The sequence below is a fragment of the Onychomys torridus genome, chromosome 7 (genome assembly GCF_903995425.1).
Source record: "Onychomys torridus chromosome 7, mOncTor1.1, whole genome shotgun sequence".
In the NCBI taxonomy this organism is placed as follows: Eukaryota; Metazoa; Chordata; class Mammalia; order Rodentia; family Cricetidae; genus Onychomys; species Onychomys torridus.
This window is the reverse complement of record NC_050449.1, coordinates 73553267-73578588: the sequence shown is the minus strand read 5'-3', so window position 1 is coordinate 73578588 and position 25322 is coordinate 73553267. Positions and strand designations below refer to the sequence as shown.

The 25322-nt window shown below is 37.7% G+C and overlaps 1 protein-coding gene across 2 annotated transcripts in view; it reads right to left on the bottom strand.

Annotated features, from left to right (window-relative positions):
* Nucleotides 1-415: 415 nt before the first annotated feature.
* Nucleotides 416-25322, bottom strand: part of Senp6 (SUMO specific peptidase 6) — a 93301-nt gene continuing 68394 nt past the window's right edge. For both annotated transcript variants that reach the window (XM_036192115.1, XM_036192116.1), the window contains 8 exons: nucleotides 23639-23758; nucleotides 21721-21813; nucleotides 17474-17898; nucleotides 10875-10978; nucleotides 9222-9310; nucleotides 7420-7488; nucleotides 7180-7330; nucleotides 416-5798 (listed from right to left, as the gene is read on the bottom strand). In XM_036192115.1, coding sequence (XP_036048008.1) covers nucleotides 5592-5798; nucleotides 7180-7330; nucleotides 7420-7488; nucleotides 9222-9310; nucleotides 10875-10978; nucleotides 17474-17898; nucleotides 21721-21813; nucleotides 23639-23758 — 1258 coding nt within the window. In that variant the 3' untranslated portion in view covers nucleotides 416-5591. The remainder of the gene's footprint in view (nucleotides 5799-7179; nucleotides 7331-7419; nucleotides 7489-9221; nucleotides 9311-10874; nucleotides 10979-17473; nucleotides 17899-21720; nucleotides 21814-23638; nucleotides 23759-25322) is intronic.

Below are 25322 nucleotides of genomic sequence, written 5' to 3'. Positions count from 1 at the left end.
CTTTGTTGTTCAACGGAAGAAGCTAGAAGGTGCAGACGTGTGGAGAATGTGAAGGGCAGTAGCGGGGCTTCTCCTGGGTGGGAGCTTTGAGCTGACCAGCTGGCCTGCTGCCCTCCAGCTGCCCTCCCCTCCGCATCTCCGGACTCCTGTCATGATCAAAGAAAGGTGACACTTTTTGTAAAGGTTCTGTAAATGTTTCTATAGCAAAAGCAAAACTAGAGTGGTGAACAGAGCGAGACAAGGCTAAATAATTTCCATGAGACACTGCTGAGACAAGATTCTATAAAGTGTTTATAAAAGTTATCCTAGTTTTATAAGAAAGTTGTATTTTAATACATTTATTATATAAATGCATAGAAAAATATTATGAATATGGGGAAACGACAAAAGAGGTAGGAAAGAAAAGTTCAGAGCATAATAAAAAAAATCAAAACTTTAATTACATGTCTCAGTTCAGGTATAAAACACAGGTAGGAGAAGACAAGATCATACAGTACTTCAGCAAGCCAGTGTGGGGACACTTGGTGCATCAAGCCTTCCACAGCTGACTGCAACGTCACTAAGAAGTCATGCCTACCAGTGGTCCTCAAGTGTGCTCTTGCCTATAATCTGTCAGGGCTGCAAATTTGTAGACTGCACTACACACTTGAGTCAGGGACCAGGCTGGGCAACTTACGTTATGATTTCCATTAATTTTGAGACGAAGTCAAATTTATTTGATAAGACACAGTCTTATTTCAGAGGTTAAAATAAGGAAGTCCTTCCTAGAAATGAGGCATTTATTAGACTGCCACTTACCACCTTCTTTTCTTCCAATATGCAAACCCTTTCCTATTTTCACCCTATATTCCCAACACTTAGATCCGCTCCACTAAGTCCTCTTTTGCTTCCTTTGCCTGCTCTTTCCTTGGGTCCAGTCAGCTGACAGAAGAGGACAGGGAGCGCCAAGTCACGGCATAGGACTATGCAAGAACTTGGGTAGCTTAGAGTTTGGAGATGTTGCATAACTAGCTCAAGCATGAGCTGCTTTTAAATTAGACCCATCTAGTCTTCTTCTGTGGAGGAACGTTGGTATTTCATTCTAATTTTACACCTTCTTTTCATAAGGTTTAGACTTAAAAATAGAAAGCTTTGTCTAAAAAATTAATGCTCTTTATCTCTTTGGTAGTGTCTCAAGTTTTAGGAATGATTTGGCTTACCACTTATGTTAGTAATGTCTAACATTGATCACTGTTCAGTTTTAAGCAGTATATGCTTGTGTGGCCTTTGAATCTTTTCTGATTGGGATAAAGAACAGCCTTTCGAGTTCTTGTTGCACGTTCCTAACAGGAACACTTCAAATGGGGCCTCTGTGGCTTCCCGACGTTCCTACCGCACAGATATATTATTCCACGCCTCACTTTGAGAACTCAGTTTCATGACAAGACTGCTTTCATTCCGGTCCCGTACATGCTCTTTTCTGCACGCACATCTGATTATGTTACTCCTGTCTGAAACGCTTTCGTAACTTTTCACAGTAATGATCAAGATCTTGACCATGGCTACAAGGCCCTGCATGATTAGCCTGCACAAGGCATTCTAAGGAACTATACAAATGTTTACATATCATTTACAAATAGCATATTCAGAGCAGCCCCTTACATCCCACTTCAGAGATCAAGACTCTACTCAGTACATCTTTAGAAAATCACCAGTATCTTATTTGTACCTTATTTTATCAAGTGCAGGTTACCCTGGCAAGTCTGTTTAATGCTGTGAATACAAGAGACTTTCTTGGGGACCTATCTGTCTCACAAACTGGAAGTACTAGCAGTACACAAATCTCCTAAGATCATTAAGGAAGTGCATTCATTTATCTAAAATGTTCTACACAATGTCTAGCACTCAGCACATGCTTTATCAGTGAAGCAATTATCATTTTAAGCCAAAGCATCTTTCTTTCTACTTCAGACTGTACTCTTCCTCTTCTAGATTACTACCAGTGGTTCAAATGTTACCCCTTCAGGAAGTCTCTAGCCTTCTGAGACCCCGAGATTACTCTTTATACACACTTTTTCATGGCTGGTACTCATTTGTGAGGCCAATGACTGTAGTTTCCCACCACACTGTGAAACAGGAAGATGGTGTCTATCTGGTCCTATACTATGTACTAGGTGCTCAAAACACTGAATGTTTAAAGACTTTTAAATTCTAATTAAAGTCTTCTATTACTTGTATAAAGCTAATTATGATAACATGTTTTATTATAATTTTGAACAACTTTCAGTAAGATAAGTTTAAAATATTCAAAATATTAATAAAACGATTCTAGCTTACGAAAGAGTACTTTTTTGCACAGACTTTGAGGGAAGAAAAACATGTCTTTAGGTATGAAATTCACCAATTGCGATTTCGTTCTAACATAAAAGATGGAGTGGAAGTCACAAGAAAGTTCAAGCTTCTGTAAGAGGTTCAGAGATGAGGGAGCAGCCTCCAAACAGCCTTCCAATGCACTTCCACAGTTTGACAGGATTTCTGTTCTCATGTATGTTGGGATTTGATGACTTTACAAAAGACACCAATTCTCTTTTCCCTAAATGAACTCATTAATGTGAAAAAATTAACTTGTAACCTTTTCCTTACAAAAGTTATTTTCCTAATGGTTACAAAAAAAGCTTCTCATAAAACTTTATTTCACCAATGCCCATTTATTTATTTTCAAAATTCTAAATAATAAACTCAACTACTGAAAAACTTGTTTTTAAATCCTTAAATCAGTTTCAAAACAATCTTCTGTTGAAGTTCAGTTCACAAAACATCTTAAGTTGTTTACTCTAGGAGTTCTTGGAACAGAAGATATGGCCAATTATATATAGTGGTCTGTAATTTTACTTACTAATCCTACATATCCACACTAAAGACCTGGAGAAGTCCTGTGGAGAAATCTGTTTAACTTGCTTGAAGCTGTTCTCCACAGATCCTGGACACGAACTGCTGCTCTAGAGAATGCCCTGACAACACTGTTTCCTGCCCTCGCTCCACACAGCAGCTATTTACTTTCTACCTCAACACAGCCTTAAGAGACTACAAATAGACTTTACTGAGAAAAATACTTAATTCATTTTAGAGACAAAACACAAAGCAAATCATTTTATGCTTTCAAATAAAACCTACATTTAATCGACTCAGTTAAGCACAAGCTGCATGCAAAGAGAAGCTAACTGTTTCAGGTTTGAGTGGAACTGAAGGCACTCCATCACGTTCTGGGCTGTCTGAAGAAAGCACGCCAGTGGTGCCAAAGGGACGGGACTGGCTAACCACCACCTTTCCTCCCAAACTGCCAGGAGCTCAGACACATACAAATTTTATGGCAAGTAATCTAAAACTCTTCTAAAAACGATTAGCTGTTATTCTATCCAACAAGAAAACCAATACAGCAACCACTCTATCTAATTAGTGAAGTCACCAGATAGCCTCATGCAGTTCTGGTGTCAATGACAGACTTCTGACTGCGAAGTTCTCTCACACTGCTTGTACTAATCACACATTCTTAGGTAGGTCTCCACTTTAAACTATTTATACAATCTTTATTTCTCATGCTGAAACAAAAAATATTGACCAGAATTAGCCCTAGGGACAAGCTGTAATTTTACCTTATCAAGTTATCTAACACTATAAAATACAGCTATTAAGAATCAAACAAACAAACAAACAAAAAAACCACCACAAGCTTTTAGGATAGTTTTAGTTTGAGACAGTGTCTCACCATACTGCGGGCTGACCTTGAGTTCCCAGACTCAGGGTCAAGTGGTCAAGTCCCTCAGCCCCTAAGCAGGTGGCATTAACTGGCATGTGCCAATATCCCTGGTCCTTACACTAACTTTTCCAGTTCCCTCAAATTTTGGCAAAATAGAGTTCATTTAAAAAATAAAGTTTGCCAATCTTGTTTATACTTTCTATTAAAGTTTTTGTTTTTCAATTCCTTTGTTTTGTTTTTTGGTCTTCACTAGATAACAAAAACATTTTGGCTTCTTCAGTTAGGAGTACAATTTTAGAAAACTCTTGTCTTAATGTCTAGCTAATTACACGGCCTCGCAGCTGTAAAGTCTTACTAAAAAGAAATAGTCAGAAATAAGAGAGTTAAGCTAGGCCAAAGTAAAACAGACACACATAGTTGATGGCACTAATGGTGACTTTCCTTGTACTTATTTCGATTTGTCACTAGAGTCTCAAGTTATTTGTTTCCATTATCACCAACGCCAAATCTTTCCCCAGTATTTCACTAAACTTATTAACAGTCTAAATTGTGGCTCACAGTGCCAGAGATGGCCACTTTAGAAATAAAATAGATAATGATAAAATGACCTTTTATTATCACTTTTTTTGTTATATGGGCATTTAAAAATTCACTAACAAAAATGACTTAAAACATATTTTAAGTCTTACACTTAACCTGAAAGAAATAGATACCATTCATTTGAGAAAATAATAGTTTCTACATATACAAGTGAACACTACAAGAATTACAAATGTGGCTTCAAAAGCTTCACATTTTTCTATTTTTGTTTGCTACTGGGGATTGAAACAAGAGGCCTCCAGCTTGTTAAGCATGCATTCTACTGAACTAGAGGCCTAGCCCCACATTTTCTCAACCTAAATGGAAAACTCAAAATAAGAGCTTTTGCTGTACTATGCAATTAAAGAGAGGATGTTTGCACTTTAAAATAATTTACACAGAAAAACTCAAGCTAAAGGTCGGATACTTTATCAAAACAATGAGAACAAAATAATGAAAAAATAGCAGAAGTTACAAAAAAATAAATTCCTATTTGAATTCCTGCGTTTACACAGATTAAAAATGTTTCTTACCTAGTTCTACCGTACAGGCTGCAGCATACCGTAAGATAAAATACAAAGGTCGTACTGGGGGTCTGAGATTCAAGCTGCACTTGCCAGGATAGTTTCACCTGAGTCGCAGAGTGTATGCTAGTGCAGTTACGCTTCACTAGAAGTCAAGGCGCACTGTCTTTGATTGCTCTTAACAGTGTTGAAGTATCTGTGTATAATTATAAATAATTATTACATTTTGGGGTTTCTCTGAACACACTCAACGAGCATGAATTGAAAAGATGTTAATTTTTCTTGTTATGCAAGCATATAAAGATGCATTTTTAGTTTAAAATGTCTCTGATAATTATATTTTCACATTTTTGAGTATTTTAGAACAGAGGTTTAAAAAAAAAAAACACAGATACATATATATTCCCATGAAATAAAACCACACTCTGAGGAATTATACAAGTTCACTAAAGAATATCAAATTAATCATTTCCTCCTATAAATAGTTTATTTGTGTTTAGAAGTTGCAGTTTTAGTACTATTAACAGAAAATACATAACAAAGGTTTCCTAAAAGTGAAAAAAATAATTATAAATGTTGGAAAAAATTGGCCTCATTAACATATTTACAGACTTTTACTTAATACATACTCCTTTGGAAATTATGTGACATTTTTACAGCATTAACATCCCCAAACCTCTGAGTAGTGAGCACGTCAGCTCTTTACTGTCTATAACCAAAGTTGAACCCCATGTGAGCTGGGAACCTCCCAGTCACTCTGAGACCCTGCTGGCACACTGCTCGGCTCCTTCCCCTAAGGCTGTGTCTGCTGAGGAAGGGGCCTTCAGCAGCTGCTCTTTACTCTGCTCTTCCTGAAGCTTCAGAATTATGTTTCGGATTTCTTCTCTTTTTGTTTTCATTCTAGGAGGAGGAAACCAGTTCACCAAATTCATAGGTAGCTCAAAATTTAGTATTGGATTCTGAAAATAAAAAGATTAAAAGCCTGTTAGAAAATTATAATGGGTGACATTTTAATTTCAACTACAACACTCAAAAGTTAAATGTCAGTATCTATTCACTTGCTACATTTCACAAGCTGGGTGCTGAGTTAGGCACTAGGGAGAAAAACAGTATTGGCTTACGAAGCTTACTGTCTAGCTCAGAGGCTGGTAACCACAGTTACTGAGCTGAGTACTGCCCATGCCCTCTTTCTGCAATAAAGTTCTGGGTAAGCAGCAGCAAACAAATGCACCAACAGTTCGTAGTTGTTTGCGGAACAGTAGAAACGAGAACTACTAAGAGTCTCCACAGCTGCAAAACAGTCTTTACTCTCAGGCCCTGCCTAGAGAAGGCCAGTGCCATGCTAGATGAAGACAGTCGACCTCAGCCAACACTGACAGGAGGCAGGCAAGGAGAACAAACACCATCCGCCTGCCGTGTAGTGTACTTAGCCAGCCACAGACTGACAGGAGCATGGGGAGTGACCTTCAAGGCTTGGAGACACGCACTGCAAGAATCAGATTGACTTTCAACTGGCCAAAGTACAGTGCAGGCCACCAGAAGGGTTTGTTCTCTAGCTCACTAGCACCAGGGAGCCACCACCATGCACGTGATGAGAGTAACCTGATCAGTGTCTGGAAAAGGACTGCCGTGAGCAGAAGGCAGAAGGCATGAGAATCTGGTGTGGCAGCTCAGAATGACACTAGCATGCTGGACTTGGGAAGTGGCAGCACAATGCAGTCATGGGCACACTCGAAGACTTGACAAGGGATTCAGTGGTTCATTCGGTGAATAGTGGGTAATGTAAAAAGCTCTAAGGGAGGAATGTGGAAGCTATGCTGCAGGACGAGAGGGAGGAAGGAATAATAGAAAGGGTGCCAGAGGGAAGAAAGCTTTCAGTGTAAGGGTAGGAGGAGATGCGAGTCTAAGGCTTGAGAGGCAGGTGTGTGAGAGAGAGAGTGTGTGCGTGTGTGTGTGTGAGAGAGACAGAGAGAGAGAGAGAGAGAAAGAGAGAGAGAGAGAGAGAAAGAGAGAGAGTGTGTGTGTGTGTGTGTGTGTGTGTGTGTGTGTGTGTGTGTGTGCAGACAGGAATGGACAGGTGATCAAACAGCATGAATCACAGGCGAGATGGGTAAGGTCGAAAATAAGCTAGTGGAGAGGACAGGTACATCACAAATGATCGACAAGCCTGAGATTTGGGATCAATACAGTATTTTTTTTTTTATCTTAAAAGGTCTCTAACTTGGGAGATTTTGTTCTTTACAATCATCTTTAAGATGAATTATTTTCTTATTGTGTTCATTACATGAAATACAAATACATATTTCATTATTTCACAGACAACAATGAACTGAAACTCACCTCAAAAAAGCTCTCTACATACTGCAGTATGTACACGCCACAGTCGCTGAAGTTGTTCTGCTGTGGAACTTTTGGGTTGGAACCTTTCATAACATCTTTGGAAAAACTTCTTTTGCTTCCTTTTTTAACCTCCCATTCCACTTCTAAATACCTACAACAATACACATGTACCAATACACATACATGTCAATACTGCCTCAGCTAGTTTATCAAATAAGTAGGTTACAGTTTTGAACTTACTCTCTTAGAATTTTGACAACATTTGACCTAGATGGGCCTCTGAGTGAGTCCATAAGTAGGATACAAGGTCTGCAGGATAGAAATAATAAAAGTTAAATGAGTTATAATGCTACATACGCACAAGAAAATTTAAAAAATAATGCATCAATACTATTAAAAACCTTGAAATTTTCTTGTTTTAGTAAATACTCAGGAAGGAAAGCAAACATTACAGACAGAAATTTAGGTATCTATGGTAATATTAAACATTACATTATATAATAGTAATGTAACTCCAGCATAATAAAAAGGAACCCTATAAATTAAGTATTGTGTGTGAGCATGTACATGCACACATATGTGCCATGGCATGCATGTGAAGAAAGAACTTGAAGGGGCTGGCTCTCCCCTTCTACTACATGGGTTCTGGGTATCATCAGGTTTGCCAGCAAATATCCTTACCTGCTGAACTATCTACTGAACTTCTTATAGAAAAACAAACAGGCAATCCCAAGAATTTGTTTATGACACAATGTATTTTTTAGGCAAGATTTCATTTTAGAATATTCTATGCAAATCAGATCAAATCTTCAGAATTTTAATTCTGTAGAAGTATGTTGAAAACTCAAGCCAGGTGGCGGCACATGCCTTTAATCCCAGCACTCGGAAGGCAGAGGCAGGTGGATTTTTGTGAATTGAAGGCCAGCCTGGTCTACAGTGCAAGACCCAGGACAGGCACCAAAGCTACACAGAGAAGCTCTGTCTTGAAAAACTAAAAAAGGAAGGGGGAGCTGGAGAGATGACTCAGAGGTTAAGAGTACTGACTGCTCTTCTAGAGGTCCTGAGTTCAATTCCCAGCAACCACATGGTGGCTCACAACCATCTGTAATAAGATCTGGTGCCCTCTTCTGGCCTGCAGGTATACATGCTGTATACATAATAAATAAATCTTTAAAAAAAATCATTTAAAAAAAAAGATGTATGTTGTAAACTCAAATGAGGAAATCTAATGTGCCAAAGTAGTCCAAAATGTTAATCTTTTCTCCCCTCCATTCTACCTCCCCCATCTCTCTCTCTTTGCTAAGGATTGAACTCAGAGTCTTGAACATGCTAAGCATACATCTAACTCTGAGCTACACTGATCAGGCCTGGTATAGATCCCTTAACTATCAGTTACATTTCCTCTAAATATCTATATTTTCTTTTATAAATGAAGTTTGCCTTTCAAGGTCCATTAATGCAGTTTTTAGTAACATTTTCCACAGCAGAGTAAAAAGAGGTAAGTGCAGTACTGGGCAGTATTGATTCACTTTATGGGTTTGGGAGTCTCTGTGGATACTTTAGCACATACATGTGTTTCTGGAAATTGGTAATGACTTACTCTATCTTCAGAGTTCCCATCTGCACCTTGTCCCTTCAGTGATGCACAGTCTCAGATACACCAGAATATGAAGCATGACTGAACATCCTCTCTTAGAATTCTGTCGAGTCTGAGTCTCTAAGTAGAAAACAGGTCTGCAGGCGCGACCACCTAACATTAACTTCATGTTACTATTTCAATTATATATGGTATTTTCTTCTCAAAAATATTATCTACAAAGTTATAGTGGTTCGTTATAAAGGTGTATAAGCATCTATGGGAGCAGAGGCTGGGAAAACTGCAAAGTGGAAGCCAGAAATGGCCTCCCTGTTCAGTCACTGGACAGCATACCCACTTTTCCTCCATGACCCTGAGAGTACTTCTAAGAACTGTTGTGTTGTGTTTCTTTCTATGACTCCAAAATCAAAAACCACACAGCTCTCAGGATGTAGTCAATGCTTACTGTTTACAGACAGTGGGTTTGAGGTGCCACTGTCCTATTTCTGAGTTGTAGTTTTCATCAGCAAGGAGTCCATCATCGCTGCTATCATCCTGTAAGACAGCCTTTGGTTAGTTATTAAGAACCCGCTATTGAAATAACTAATAATCTAAGGAAATAGCACCACACACACAACTCCTTCTAGTCCCAGGGAGGAAACTGACCTACAAAATTCAGCATGCTATTCAGTTAAATTTATCCAATGCTAAAACACTAACATCAAAGATTTATTCATTATTGCATGTGTGTATGAAGTGTGTATGTACACAGGCATGCAGGTGGAGATCAGGGAACAACTTTGTGGAGTGGGTTTTCTCTCCTTCCAAACTTATGTGGGTTCTGGGTACAACTTATGTTGTCAGCAGGTGCAGCAAGTCCTTGGCCCAATAAGCCAGCTCACCAGGCCTTTAGTGTTTACAACAAGCTCTCAGGTGTTTACATATGGTGAAGGTGGATTTATGTTAGCTTTTCCTTTCCACCCAATCTTGGCAAATAAAAGGTCATTTATCAATTATTCATTGGCTTATAATATATGGCTGGAAAATAAAGTTATTTTCTGGGCTGGAGAGATGGCTCAGAGGTTAAGAGCACTGACTGTTCTTCCAGAGGTCCTGAGTTCAATTCCCAGCAACCACATGGTGGCTCACAACCACCTAATGAGATCTGGTGTTCTCTTCTGGCCTGAAGGGACACATGCAGGCAGAATACTGTGTACATAATAAATAAATAAATCTTAAAAAAAAAAAAAAAAAAAAGAACCCCGAGTTTGATCTCAAGGACCCACATAGAGAAAGGAGAGAAAGATTCCTGCAATTGTGCTGACTCCTACATACCCACTGTGGTGCGCAGGTGTGCGTCCCAACACAAAACAAATTTTTAAAGAGAAAATTTAAGAATCAGTATGTTATAGTTTCTCATTAACTTTTCTTATAATTTAAATAAGCGATCTCCAAAACTATAATTTATATGTTAAGTGTTTATGATATTTATGAGTGCAAATAAGATCCAGGAAATAGTATAATTCATCTATGGTGCTAATTAAATATTATCTGTTCTTATAATACATGTACATTAAATTGGAAAAAAAAAAAAAGAAAATAGCCACTGGATAAGTAAGAGAAAAGGTACTGGGAAAGTGAAAAAAAAGTATAATTTTGCTATTCTTATGTATACTACAATTATGTGTACTACATAATTGAATATTTTACTATTTGCCTCTCAGATATTGCTAGACCAAAGGTCAAGTATAGCCCATAAAAGTTTTCAAAGAAAACATGATTAATTTTTTATTTTATCCAATGCTGGGCATCAAACTGAGGGCCTAGTACATAGTAAATAAGCCCTCTACTACTGAGCTATACAGTCCCCACTCCAAGAGAATTAACTTTAAATTAAAACTTTCTCAGGTAGTATTATTTCACAATTTTATTGTGATATATATAACCCTATATCACAATTTTCAAAAACACTAATATACGTGTCCTGGGAACTCTAACTAAAAAACTGGTTTTGTTTTGAAATACAACCCCAATCCAGAAGCCATATTGTCTCTGTTGCTGGTTGAAGGAATAGTTTCTAAGATTCTGTAACAGACTCTCACAAAGCATCTGATTTTACCGGGTCATCCTGATCTTCTAAGAAGTCAACGAGTTCATCTTCAAGCATTTTACCACCTTCAGCTGCCTGATCACCGTAGTTCAGTCTGATTTTGCTTAAGGCATCTGTCAATAGGAAACACCGTATAATAAAAAGCTCAGGCCTATGACCCAGCGGATAGAATACTGAAATGAATGCTAATAATATAAGACAGCTGAGGGTACAAAAATCTGCTACAGCATGTAATACAGCAAATATAAAGTAGGTTATTTTAAAATAAAAACATAGATTGATGTCAAATTACGGAACTGTTCTATTACTCTATTACCTAAAACTTATGAAAAAATAAAAACAAGGTTATATAAGATTGTGTACAGATCTGTCTGTGTGTATGTAAGGGTGTGCCAGATAATGAATAGAAAGCTTTAAGAGTCCAAAAACAGTAATTCCTAAACAAAACTATAAGCCATATATAGAACAGACTACAAGATTAAAATTATGGGGTTTGGGATTTAGCTCAGTGGTAGAGCGCTTGCCTAGCAAGCCCAAGGCCCTGGGTTCAATCCTCAGTTTTAAAAAAAAAAAAAGATTAAAATTATGAAAACATAGAAAAAAACAAAGGGTAGAAAAACAGTACAAATAAATAGACTTGCTTCTGTACATATCAGAAAAAGAAAAAGAAAAAGAAAAATATGGCAGGCGGTGGTGGTGTACATCTTAAATCCCAGCACTCAGGAAGCAGAGGAAGGCGAATCTCTGAGTTCAAGGTCAACCTAGTCTACAAGATGAGGTTCACAATAGCCAGGGCTGTTATACAAAGAAAGCGGGGGGGGGGGGGGGGGGGGGGGGGATTATGAATATAACCGTCATGTTAGGATACTAGTTATAAACAAGATTCTGCAACTGTTTACTTAAGTTTGGTTATATTACTATTTCTCAATAAAATGAAACCCCACAAACCAACTATAGGTGTTGGTACCACAAAAGTAAATGGTTCACAGAATAAAACTGAATCGATATTCTTAAAAGTTCATTCTAAGAATCAGAACTGTTAAAAATCAATTATTTTGCTAAAAGAAGCTTGTCAAACCAAGTATTTAACAGAAATTTAAAATTTATATGAAACAGAGTCAGAGACTTTAATACCACATATACCAATATTGTTGAAAAGAATGTATGACATTTCAAAAATTCATAAAGAATGACCTTTAGGTATTTTAGGTAGAAAAGTTTACTTCAATCTAGGTTACAAAGCTATAAAGTGTTTGTTTTTTTAAACAAACAAGGTATCTTGAGAAAGGAGATAAATAAAATGTATTCCTAAAAAAAGATATATAAATCAAAATGCTATAATCAGAAACGTGCTATTTAAAATAACCAAGCACAATGGTAAACACCTTCTGTTATACACACAATAACTTCTTCAATTTTTCTGTTTCAGAAATTAAATATTTTAAATTTGTCTAAATCTAAAAATCTGTACACATCCCCAGGCAATTAAAAAGTCAACACAATCAGATTCCTATCTATAAAGTATTATCACATTAATATTTACCTTGCACCAACTAAAGTATTTCAAAAACCATTGAAAAATAATATAGTCTATGGCCAGACCACTCTGCATGTGTCTGATTCTCAATGGAACTTAGAAGTTAATCAGGGTTAGGCTTGGTTAGTACTTGAATGGGAGAAATTAATTTAAACAATTCAGCTTTCAAAAATTATCTTTCTTTTAGGGTGGGTGCAGTGGTGCATACCTTTAATGCCTGTGCTCTGGAGGCAGATGCTAGGGGAAGCTCTGTAAGTTTGAGGGATTGAGTTCTGGGCAGTGAGTTCTAGGTCAGCCAGGGCTACACAACAAGGCCTTGTCTAAAACAAGGAGTGGGGGGATGGAGAGAAGACTCAGCAGTTAAGATTAAGAACACATTACTGCTCTTCAAAAGAACCCAGGTTCAATTCCCAGCACCCACATCATGAGGCAATTCCAGTTCTAGAAGGATTCTGTACCTCCACCTCTGGCATCTGGGGGCACCTGCACATACCCAGAACACATATATGTTATTTAAAAAATAATTTTAAAGTAAGTGAAAACAAAAGCATCCTATAAAAACATTTATATATTTACTGTGTGTGTGTATATGTGTATACACACACTTCTGTGTGTGTAGATCAAAGTGTAATTTTCAGGAGTCAGTTTTCTCCTTCCAACATCTGGGTTCTGAGGACTGAATTCAGGTTACCCAGTCTTGGTAGCAGATACTTTTACCCAATGAGCCATCTCAGCAGACCAGTATCTACCTATTTGATTGTGATTGTAAATTTTAAATCTACAGCTGGATGGTGGTGATGCACACTTTTAATCCCAGCACTCGGGAGACAGAAGCAGGTGGATCTGTGAGTTCGAGGCCAGCCTTGTCTACAGAGCGAATTCCAGGACAGGCTCCAAAGCTACATAGAGAAACCCATCTTGAAAAAAACAAAAAAATAAATAAAAATAAAAAATTTTAACACGCCTCCCCCCTCCCAATTTTAAACCCACATGTTCATCATGTCTTCAATCTGGTCAATTATTTTACATAATGTCCAGCTGAAAAACAAAGTGGCAAGTAGTGATATCATACATTACCTTCCAACAGCTGGCCTTAAAGCTGTAGACATGATCCTGTTTATATACTGTGGCATGTTATCTGACACTATTAGTCAACACTTGTTAGCTACATGGATCTGAGTTAAAATTATGTGAACTATTTAAAATACATCTTTTGAACTATATAGCCAGGCCAAAAATAGAATTTAGCTACTTAGGCATTAATTAGGGCACAAACATTTTAGTAAGGCCCTAACTTCTCATGTGCCATCAGTCTAAGCCTGGTTAGTCATACTCTTGTAGGTGAGAAAGTGACATTTAGAGAGCACCCTTACTTAGTGTACTTTTGAGCCAATGAGCTCTTCAAAGCATCTAAAGCTAAGGAACCAGTGTGTGTGTGTGTGTGTGTGTGTGTGTGTGTGTGTGTGTGTGTGTGTGTGTGTGTGTGTATAGGGTGAGGGAACATCAACCACCTCACTTTAGAGCACCACTTCTCACACTGTGGGATGCTGCCAGCATTGAATTAAAACAAGATTAAAAAAAAAAACCATAATTAGTGTTAGCGCTCATACAAACAACAAGAAACCGTTTTGTGAAACACTACTTTCACAGATCTTCCCTTTAATTATAGAGATATAATTGATGTAGGTGTATACATATGAAAGGAAACTAAACACACAGCTACAAGAAAAAGATAAATAAACAAGTTAATCACGGAACCTCTATAAAACATTATTTTGTACTTTAGTCTCCACTAGGGTTTTGAGACTGTCTTCCAACAAAACTGTCTACTCAACTAAACAACAACTTGCAGGGGACACTTCGAAGTTTTGTAGCTGGTGGACATAAAGCCCTAAGTTGTGCTCCAATACATAGTCACTCACTTCTTTATTTGAGCTCACATTAAAGTGTGTAAAATTTTTGTTCAAAAAGGAACTATTTTATACTATTAGTGGTACTGCTGACTGAATTCAGGGCCTTGTGTTCTATTCCTTGAGCCACATTCCTTAGTATTATTTTTAAATAGCTGTGATAAAACATAATTATTAACATCCACCCATTCCAAATGCACAACCCACTGTTTTTAGTATATAGTCAGCCCTCTCTATGAGCACTGCCTGTGGATTCAACCAAGTATGGATCAAGAATATTGGAGGGCAGAGGGCACAGCATGGTGGTACACACCTTTAACACCAGCACAGGGGAAGCAAGCAGATGTCTGCAAGTTCCTGGCCAGCAAGGATACACAGTGAGACCCATTCTATAAAAAAGATATTTGGAGGATATTTTTGTTTGTACTCAACATGTAATATAAGCTCCTTTCCCTTCTAGCTCCCCGAATAATTCAGTACAAGGACTTGGAATACAGCTAAGCAAGAGTGCTTGCCCAGCATATATAGGTCCTGGGTTCAATCACTAGCACCATAAATAAAAACTAAGAGTTAAAAAAAAAAAGTGTAAGTATTATTTAAAACTAAGTATTTACAACAAATTAGATGATGTAAGTAATCTAGAGATGCTTTAGAGTAGGGAGGCTACAAACACACCATAAATGAATACTCTGCCATATTGTATTATACATATATACATAAGGAACTTGAGCACCCATGGATTTGGGTAACCTTTTTGGGTGGAATGGGGCTGGAATCAATCTTCCACAAATTCTCAAAACTAGCCATATATTCACAAGAATGAGTAACTACCCATCATCACAACATTGTTTTTGATATCATCATCTAGGTGATGCTGGGATTGAATCCAGGATCTCACCAAAACTAGGCAACATCTCTACCACTGAGCTCCATCATCAGCCCTCAAAATCAATTTCAAAGCCTCCAGAAGAAATCCCATATTAACATTCTGTCTCTATATTCCTCTACCTCTTATCTTTTCCTGCTGAAACCCCTAAGCAATCAATCACTATTCTATACATTTTCTGGTTCTGGAAATTTCACACAAATAACTATTATTTTTTAAATCAAGAATTACAGGTTAAATACTTGCTTGTTTACATAATTTGCTTAACTGTATCCTAATGAACTAGACTGTAGACAAAGATTTGATCTGTTTGGCTTTTAATAACCGATTGTTTTCTTGTTCCCTTTCCAGCTCATCTCATGGCTCCAAGACCTTATGAAGCTTATTATAGTAAACTATCCTTACAAAAGCTCAGCACATCCTCCTTCCTATGCCTGTGTCTCTTGGCTTTTTGAGACGGGGTCTCAACATAATCCAGCTGACCATAAACTTGTTACATAGCTGGCCATCAATTCCTGATTCTTCTGTCTCCACTTCCCAAGTGCTAGGATTAGAGGCATGTGCTGCCATGCCAGATGTGAACCTCCTAATTCACCAATACAAAGTGGTAGAGTACCAAAATATGCTCTTTATTTGCAAATTTCCATAATTTTAATTCCTTTTTTTCTATAGCCTACCTTACCTAACAAACACTTATATAGGTTTATGCATGGTTTAATGTTTGCAAGGCAGAGACTACACTGAGTATTATGGATTTTTACGGAATAGATTAAGTTTTTAATTGACACACAATACCTCAACATATTCTTGAGGTTGAAGATCGTAGCTCAGTGGTACGTGCTTGCTTAGTGTGTGTGAGGCCCTGTGTTTGATACTCTGCAGCAAGTGTGAGGGGCCACCCTGTAAAACCTTAAAGAGTGGAGTAAGATGTTTTTGATGTACATGTGCTTGAGTGATGCTTGTATTGGCTAGTTTATGTCAATTTGACACAAGCTATAGTCATCTGAGAGGAGGGGACCTTGATTGAAATATATCTCCATGAGATCAGGCTGTAGGTAAGCATGTAGACATTTTCTTAATTTAGTGATTGATGGGGGAGGGCCCAGCCCACTGTGGGTGAGGCCATCCTTAGGCTGTTGTTCCTGGGTTCTATGAGAAAGAAAGCTGAGCAAGCCATGAGGAGTAAGCCAGTCAGGAGCACCCTTCCAAGGCTTCTGCATCAGCTCCTGCCTCCAGGTCCCTCCCTGCTTGAGTTCTCGTCCTAACTTCCTCCAATAATGAACAGTGATCTGCCCGTTCCTCCTCAAGTTTCTTTTGGTCATGGTGTTCTGTCACAGCTATAGTAACCCTGACTACGATAAGGCTGAAGTCAACACATGGAGTATTTGTGGGTTGGAGAGGAAAGCCACTTGATATCAAGAATTTTGTTCATAACTTTTAGATTGCTGTGAAAGAGGTTAGAAACAATAGTTTCTAATTGAAGGAGATGAAAACCAATTCGTGAGAGCTGAAAGGAAATAAAAAAGGCATTAGTATCCCCTTCCTGCAGAACTGAGTGAAGGGGAACAAGGAAAAGGGATTCTACTTTATTTGAAGGAGAAAGTTTTATTTTCTGCCTTTGGCCATTTGAACTCAATTCACCAATCTAAAAATTGAGAAGACTGAACATATTTGTCTTATAAGTTAAACCTCTGAAACTACTGTATATTTTGAATCTAGGGATTTTTTTTTTATGAAATAAAATTAATCCAAACTCTTATAAGTGGAAAATGTAAAGCTTCCATGTCTAGATTGAGTATCTCTTACAGAAAAATCTGGGGCAGAATTATAAATTTCAAGATTTATTTTTCCTTTGGATTTTGAGCTATTTATATCATGCAGGCGAAACTCAAGCCTAAGCACGAAATTACTTTTCATTTATCATATATGAACTTCACGTAGGTAGTGTTAGACTAATTTTCTTATGTCTACAACACAAGAATTTTTCAGAGGTGCCATAAACTCTGGACTACAGCTGCTAGCTCTGCTTCTAGGGGTGAAGAGATGAGACCGACTGCAAGAGACACCGGGGGTTTCGAGTAGTATAAGATTGTAAATGTTGGTTGTCATAGTAATTACATGACTGAATACATTAATAAAATTTAAGTGACACCCAAAGAGTGAGTTAGTGTTGTTATAAGTAAATTCTACCTGGGTAAGCCTGACAAGAGAAAATATGTAGCTTTCACAATTCTATTTTGAACTCTTTTATTCGTTCAGAGATATCAGTACATACCTGGATGACGTACAGAATTTAAACATTCATCCTGTAGGCCATTCTCACTTTTAGTTCTATCAGTAACTTCCTGGCATGCAGATTCTCCATTATTTGATTCTTCGTTTTCACTTATAGCATGATTTTTTTTTTTCACACTACATTTCACACTGTATGTGTTTCTCCGATAACAAGGCTCACTTTCTTCCTGTCCAGCACTGGACTCAGTTACTGTTAAGCAATGCTTTTTGTTTAGCATCTTCTTAATCACAGGCTTGGCAGAAGAGTTCTGTGAACAACTGTCCATTTCACTGGCAGAAGAAACACAACTGTCCTCTGCAGCTGAACTTTTTTGCATGACTGCATTTTCATGGTAATGAGGGTTAGGTTCATATTTTGGTTTGTCCAAACCAGGGAAACAAACAACAGCCAAAAACCAGTGTGCACTGTAAAAACAAACAACACTACTAAACATATCATTGGAAAAGCTCATCATGCTTCTCAATAACTATCAATTGAAATGTTGTTTTTGCAAGTTTGTGAACAAACACTGATCTTTTAAAATTCTTGTATTGTTTGTAACAATTCTTACTTGTTTATTTTATCAATGGTTAACATACCATAATGACCACTAATATTTTTGTTGCTGTTGTTAGGATTATGTACCCTATATTCACTCTTACAAACAGTCTTCTTAATCTTTGTTTTTGGAATAAAAGATCCATTCAAACTTTTATCATGTCTCTATTGTTCGGAAAGGCTTATTATGAAAAGTATATATCTAAATAATCCTTAGTCTTCTGCTATGTTGAAATGTAAATACATGAATATTAAAAGGAAGTGGCATATCTATCTAGGCAATGTTATAAATCTCAAGTATTATTAAGGAGTTTTAGCTATCAAGTACAAGTTCATGTCACTATATTCAGCTATCAACTATATAGTCCACCAGAAAAAAAGACATATAGTACAGCCTAACAGTCACTAACAACTTTTTATTTACTAGCCACAGGGTTATGTGCCAGCATGTAATGGGTAGGCTATAGATCAAAGAAGACTTATTAGCTGAGTATGATATCTGTCACGTAGTAGGATGTCCAATAAATATTTTCTCAGTAGAAAACACTTTTTCATCCACTGCTACAGATCAAACCCAGGGCCTTGAGCATACTAGGTAAGTACCCTACCACTGACCTACACCCCCAACCTGAACAGCATGACATCATTAGGTAACTCTTTTTCTGTATGACTTAGATGACTCCAAGGTAATATTAGGAACAGTGCTATCTCTTCATCTGACAACATTCAGTACAAAGGTCATAAAAACTGGTTTTGGTCTCAGTGTTTAAAAGGTCAAATGGAGCCTAGTGTGATGGTATACACCTTTAATCCCAGCACTTAGGAGGCAGAGGTAGAGGCAAGGCAGGCTGTCTCTTTTGAGTTTGAGGCCAGTCTGGTTTACATAGCAAGTTCTAGGCAAGTCAGAGCTACACAGTAAGACCATGTCTCCAGAAAAAAAAAAAAAAAAAAAAAATCTCAGTATACAATGGACTTAGGTCAGTTTAAGCAGCAAAAATAGTGGATCAGCATCCTCATTTTGATAACTAAAACATTCTAAGTTCCACTTCAGTTTTAGAAATGCTGAAATCCAAAAAGTGTGTTTCAAAACCTGATGCTGTGGCCAGGCAAGGTGGCAAAAGACTGTCCTCTAACACTTGAGAGGAAGAAGATCCAAGGGTTCAACATTAAGTTGAACTAAACATTAAGTCTGAGGACAGCATTGGACTACATGAAATCCCGAAAAACAGTATTTATGGTGTAATGTGGTGATTTTCAACCTACACTGTGGTGATAGTAGTCTTAACAGCTTTACCATTCTGAAATCATGCCAATTTAAGAAGCCATACATTTTCTGTTACCTCACTAAAAACTAGGCAAAATGGCTTTCTTTTGTCCTGACTGAAAGGACATGTGCTGAGGCTAACCTCAAGAATACAGGGCTTTAAATTAGTAGCTTTAAAAACAAACAAACAAAAACCAAAAAGCAGGCTCTCAACTATGTAGACCAGTTCTAGCTTAGAACTCAGACATCTGCCTCTAGCCAAATAACTATATAAATTGATGGTATGAGAAGAGGCTTTTAAAATAAGTGATTTTATTATGGCTGGATTATATCCAAATTCTAGGTTTGTGCTCTTTAGCAAATACTGGTACAATTTCCAACAAACAACTTATAAACTTAATTTTTAAAAAATCAGCATCATGAGGTTAGAGAGATGGCTCATTGCCTAAGACCACTTGCTGTTCTGCAGAGATCCCAGGATTCAGTTTCAGAACCCACATGGCACCTTCCAAACATTTTTAACTGCAGCTCTAAGTGGTGCACATACATGCAGGCAAACACTTATTAAATAAAAATAAATCTTTAAAAACTTAACATCAGGCTGGGCATGGTGGTACATGCTTTTAATCCCAGCATTTAGGAGGTGGAGATTAAGTGGATCTTCTTAAGTCCAAAGAGCCTGGCCTACACAGAGATTTAGGCTAGCCAGGGCTACATGTGAGACCCTATCTCAAAAAACAAAAAATTAACATCACTACTAAAATGAAGCAGATGACAAACCAATGGTGGCCTATCTAGTAACTGGCACATATAAACTGTCTGTGGCTTTCATCTCTTAAAAAAAAATGAAAAGATCTAGACACTGGCAGACTGTTTCCATCAATCACCTCATGGGTGTAGCCTTCCTGAAGAATTCTGTATTGGCCTGCACCTCTGTATTGTTTCTCCATCACATGTAAGATGACTGGAAGATTAATGGAAACTTCTATTGACAAAGATAATGATTATAGTGGCTCTAAATTACATATGACTCAGATAATATTTTAATTTAACACCTTTGTTATACTTTTTATGATAAATTCTAAAAAGCCTTAGTTTATGCAGAATAAATTTAAACTTGATTTTGATTTTGATTATGCTATGCATAATAATACAGTCTTGTATAACTGATGCTTTGACCCTAAAGAGAGCTAAGGTCTCCTAATTAACCATTAGACGACAACACACACACACACACACACACACACACACACACACACACACACACACACGACACAGCAGTGCTGGGAATAGAACCTAGGGCCTTCCACAAACTAGCCAAGCAGCCTGCTACTGAGCTGTACTTCTAGGCCCCAAAACATAGTATTTAGTATCTGTTTTAAGAGGGGAATCTTAATATGTTATCCAAATTAACTTCAAATTCTTGTGATGAAGTGATTCTTGTGCCTTACTCTCCAAAGAAGCCATGGCTACAGCCACACATGTCAAAAACATTTTAAAGGAAGGGTTTGTTCATATTACAAAGTGAATTTACTTTACAAAAAAGAATGGATAATTAGTATACAGTTGAAATTTACAATCTAATGTGACACGGTAAGGCTTATTACATATAAATGATCCTACGTAATACTAATTTCAGCCACAATTCCTCCAATTATAAAGAGATTAAAAAGGGGGTTGAGTAAGGCATTTCCTGATGTGCCTAAGCAGAGTATAATAGTAAGTCACAGAGCATGCCATGAAACAGCTCTTCTGCCAAACAGGAAGAGCTTCACTCACGCACTCACGCACGCACGCACGCTTCTACCTCACTCTCCCAGATCACAACAAATGACCATTCTTTCAAATGGGTTCTTTAAAGTCGAAGCAAACACAAATAAAAAACCTCAAATCTTAATCACATGATAAAGCTGCACAATACATCATCTGAACATTTCTATTGAAGCATTTAGACTGCTTCTAACAGCATGCTTTAGTTTGAGGAAATGGCATAAGTTCATCTACTTTTTCCTCTCCTATTAAATGTGAGTGAATTTTAAACGAAAGATTCAAATTCTTCTATGTGACCCAGTCATTTCTTCAAACAGGTAATCTACACAAACTATCTTATACCACACAAGCATCATTTTTAAAAATTACTTTCTTATACTTTGTCCAATAAAATAAAATTAGAAGAAGCTGCCCAATATACTCTACAAAATTCTGTCAGGTATTTTTCCCCCAACAGTTTCTCTGTATAGCCCTGGCTGTCCAAGAACTCACTCTGTAGCCCAGGCTGGCCTCAAACTCAGAGATCCACCTGCCTCTGCCTCCCGAGTGCTGGTGTTACAGGCGTGCGGCAAAAATTCTGTATCTTATGAGCCAACAGAGAATGGTGTTTACTTTCATAAAATACGTATTTTATTACATATAGACTTTTACTCACGCTTCATTAAGGGGTACAAAAATAAAATCCTTTTCAAAAATATCTACATGCCGGGTCCAGGTTTTTACTCTTCCATGTCGTTTTTGTTGTATTCTGTAAGAAAGAGATAATCACCTTCTAAAGTGTCATTACAGTTATAGCTTATATATAGCGACTTACAAATTAGAACATCCAGCTGTAACACTTCAGTTTCACTTGATGTTTTATCAAGTTGAGAAAAGAACCCAGTATCTTTTTTTTTTAGCTGAGGATTGAACCCAGGGCCTTGCACTTGCTAGGCAAGTGCTCTACCACTGAGCTAAATCCCCAACAGACCCCGGTCTTATAATTAAAAAACCTATTTATTTTTATCTTATGTGTATGAGTGTTTTGCCCATATGTATATGTATCACATATGTGCCTGGTGCACTCAAGACAAAAGTGGCCACTAGATTCCCTAGGACTGGTAACAGATGACCATTAGCTGCCACTTGGTGCTGGGAACCAAACCCTAGCTCTCTGCATGTAGAGAGTGCCCTTAACTACTGAGCCATCATTCTGGCCCCATGAACAGTGTTTTAAATGAAGCCAGATAGGGAGGCATGAAACCTCATCATGGAATCTGCAGGTAAGGGTATTTAGTTCATTTTACAATAGGCTGGGATTTCAGTGTTTCTCCTGGATGAATTTCTTTCGTCTCTACCATTTTACTGGTGTAGTCAGTGTTGCTATTGGTAACTATACTGAGATACTTAACAGAGCATGACCTATTGGTAAACGAAAGTAAGGGAGCAAGTAAAACACACACTGTTTGTCAAGAAACAAAGCAGCACCATAAGTTATGGACAATGTCAGAAATCTATCTCAAGTCTATGATATAAAATTAGGAACTAAATAAACAGTAGAAAATAGAATTTTATCTGATATAGCAGCCCCAACTCAAGACATTTCAGTGTAGTTACAAGAAGATGCGCCAACTCTTGAGCCTTTTGATTAAAGCTAAGATTAAGACCTAAATGCCCTCACTATATGACCTGTACAGAGATGACTTGTAAAGAACTTAGGTGTGACAGCAGACTAGAATCTCCTAACTATTTTGAGAACAATCATTGTGAGAGCTTAGCACAGCAATGATGGCTTCATAAATTACCTAAGAAATACAAATAAGTCCTATTTGGGCACCACTGTTCTAGGAATTAAACCTACAACCTCTGAAGATAATCAAGGACATTGTTTTGAGAGAGTAGAAACAAATAAATGATGTTGCTCAATAAAAGAAAAATGATTTTAAAAAGTTATCCCTTAAACTAGTGCAAGCTGAACATAAATCCAAGAAGAAAACAACAAATCTGAGCTGGTGTGCTTTTCCTGGTGGCACACTCAAGGAACAAGCAGGTGAATACAGCGATCTCTGAGGCTTTTGCTGGGCTGTCTTTTCAAATAGCATGAGCCTGCCATCTTGCATCAATGAGTTCAACAAGTTGAGGATAGAAAATATTTTTGAGGGAAAGTATACCTGTAAGACACATACACTTTTCCTTGTTATTACCCATTGAAAAACACAGCCTAAAAAATATTTAATGTAGCCAGGCAGTGGTGACGCACGCCTTTAACCCCAGCACTCGGGAGGCAGAGCCAGGTGGTTCTTTGTGAGTTCGAGGCCAGCCTGGTCTACAGAGTGAGTTCCAGGAAAGGCGCAAAGCTACACAGAGAAACCCTCTCTCGAAAAACCAAGAAAAAAAAATTAATGTGTTACACTGTAATATAAGTATGCTAGAAATAAAGTATTTCAAAGAATGTATGTAGGTTAAATGCAAACACTGCAATATTTCATCTACAAGACATGAAGGTCTGTAAATGTGGTATCTCTGAGGCATGGGGAACTAACACCCACAGGTACTAAGGAATACCTCCTGAACTATGTTACGATCTGACTTACGATAGGTTAGTTGTCTCAGCATTTCTCCTCTCTCTCTGATTAAGGCGTTTATAGAAGAAAGAACTGAATATATGAATCCGGTCAGCATCTTCTTTCCTCAGTTTTTCAAGCACCAAGTATCTATTTGAAGCAAAAACAATTATCAAATAATGGATCACAGTTCACTCAACAGACAGTAGTCAAGCAGTGATATAGTTTATTTGGCCACCATAATCCCTATCTTTAAGAAATGCAGTTAACTTCATGTACTAGATGCAATAGTCACCAAAATACCTTGAGGCAATGAAAAGTATTTCATACATTTTTTTGTATTTGTGTGTGCCTGGGCCCCAGGGAGGCCAGAAGAGGGTACTGGATCCCCTGAAACTGGAGTCAAAGACAGCACTAAGCTACCACATAGGTGCTAGAAACTGAACCTGGGTCATCTGCAAAAATCTTTCCAGCCTCTAAATCCACGTCTTTAAAAGACATTAATTCTCCTGTACCACACTCTATTATGGCCCTGACTAGTTGGCCAGCAAGTTCTGTGGATCTGTTTGTCTCTGCTCACCCTCCACTGGTACTTAGGTCACAGGCAAGTGCAGGCAGCTGGGCTTTGGACACAAAGGCTGAGGATGCAAGCTGAGGTCTCTTGCTTACAGAGCAAGCATTCTTATCCACTGAACCATCTCCCTAATTCCAAGACCGTTTTTCAAACAAGTAAAATAAGAAGTTAGAGAGACACCAGCAGTTAAAGGTTTTTTCTGCTCTTCCAGAGGACCCTAGTTCAGTTCTTAGCACCTACTTGGGCAGCTCACAAATCCCCATAACTCCAGTTTCAGGGGATCTGACACTCTTCTGGTTTAGGTGGGTACTTGTACAGCACATGCCTCTACACACACACACACACACACACACACACACACACACACACACACAACCCTTAAAAAAATGTAACAAAACCCCATAGAACAAGAAAAAATGCTGCTCTTTTATTTCACTTTTAAAAACATCATTAGAGATCCTAATAAAAATTTTATAGCATGTATGTATTTTCTTAGACTTCCTTTATCAACTGCATACTTTTTACAACAGAGATTTATTTGTTATGGGATAATCTTTTTGTACACTGTGAAGATGTGTCCTGCCAAGGAACCTTCTGATTGGTTTAATAAAGAGCTGAATGCCCAAAAGCTAGGCAGAAAAGGATACAGAGGACTTCTGGGCAAAGATAGGAACTCTGGGAAGGATCAGAGAAGTGAAGATAAGCCAGTGAGACTCAGAGAAAATTGGACGTACTGTATGGAGGAGAGGTAATGAGCCACATGGCAGAATGTAGATTAATATAAACAGGTTAATTTAATTTTTAAGAGCTAGCTGGGAACAAGCCTAAGCTAAGGCCCAGCTTTCATAATTAATAAGGAGTTTCCATGTCACTATCTGGGAGCTGGCAACTCAAACAAAGTCCAGCCACATTTATTATATAAAATTTAATTGGAAACAATAAATATGAATCCTGAATAAAGTCAGGATTACAAACTAATTTTCAGTATAATATAAAAACTTACGATTTCAGTATGAAGCACAAACGATAACAAAAATATCAGGGGTCAGTTAGCAGATTGCTTGCTTAGCATGTATAAAGCCCTAGGTTTATTCTCCAAATATCACATAAGCAAGTTTCAGCTCCTTGCTGGGTGTGGTG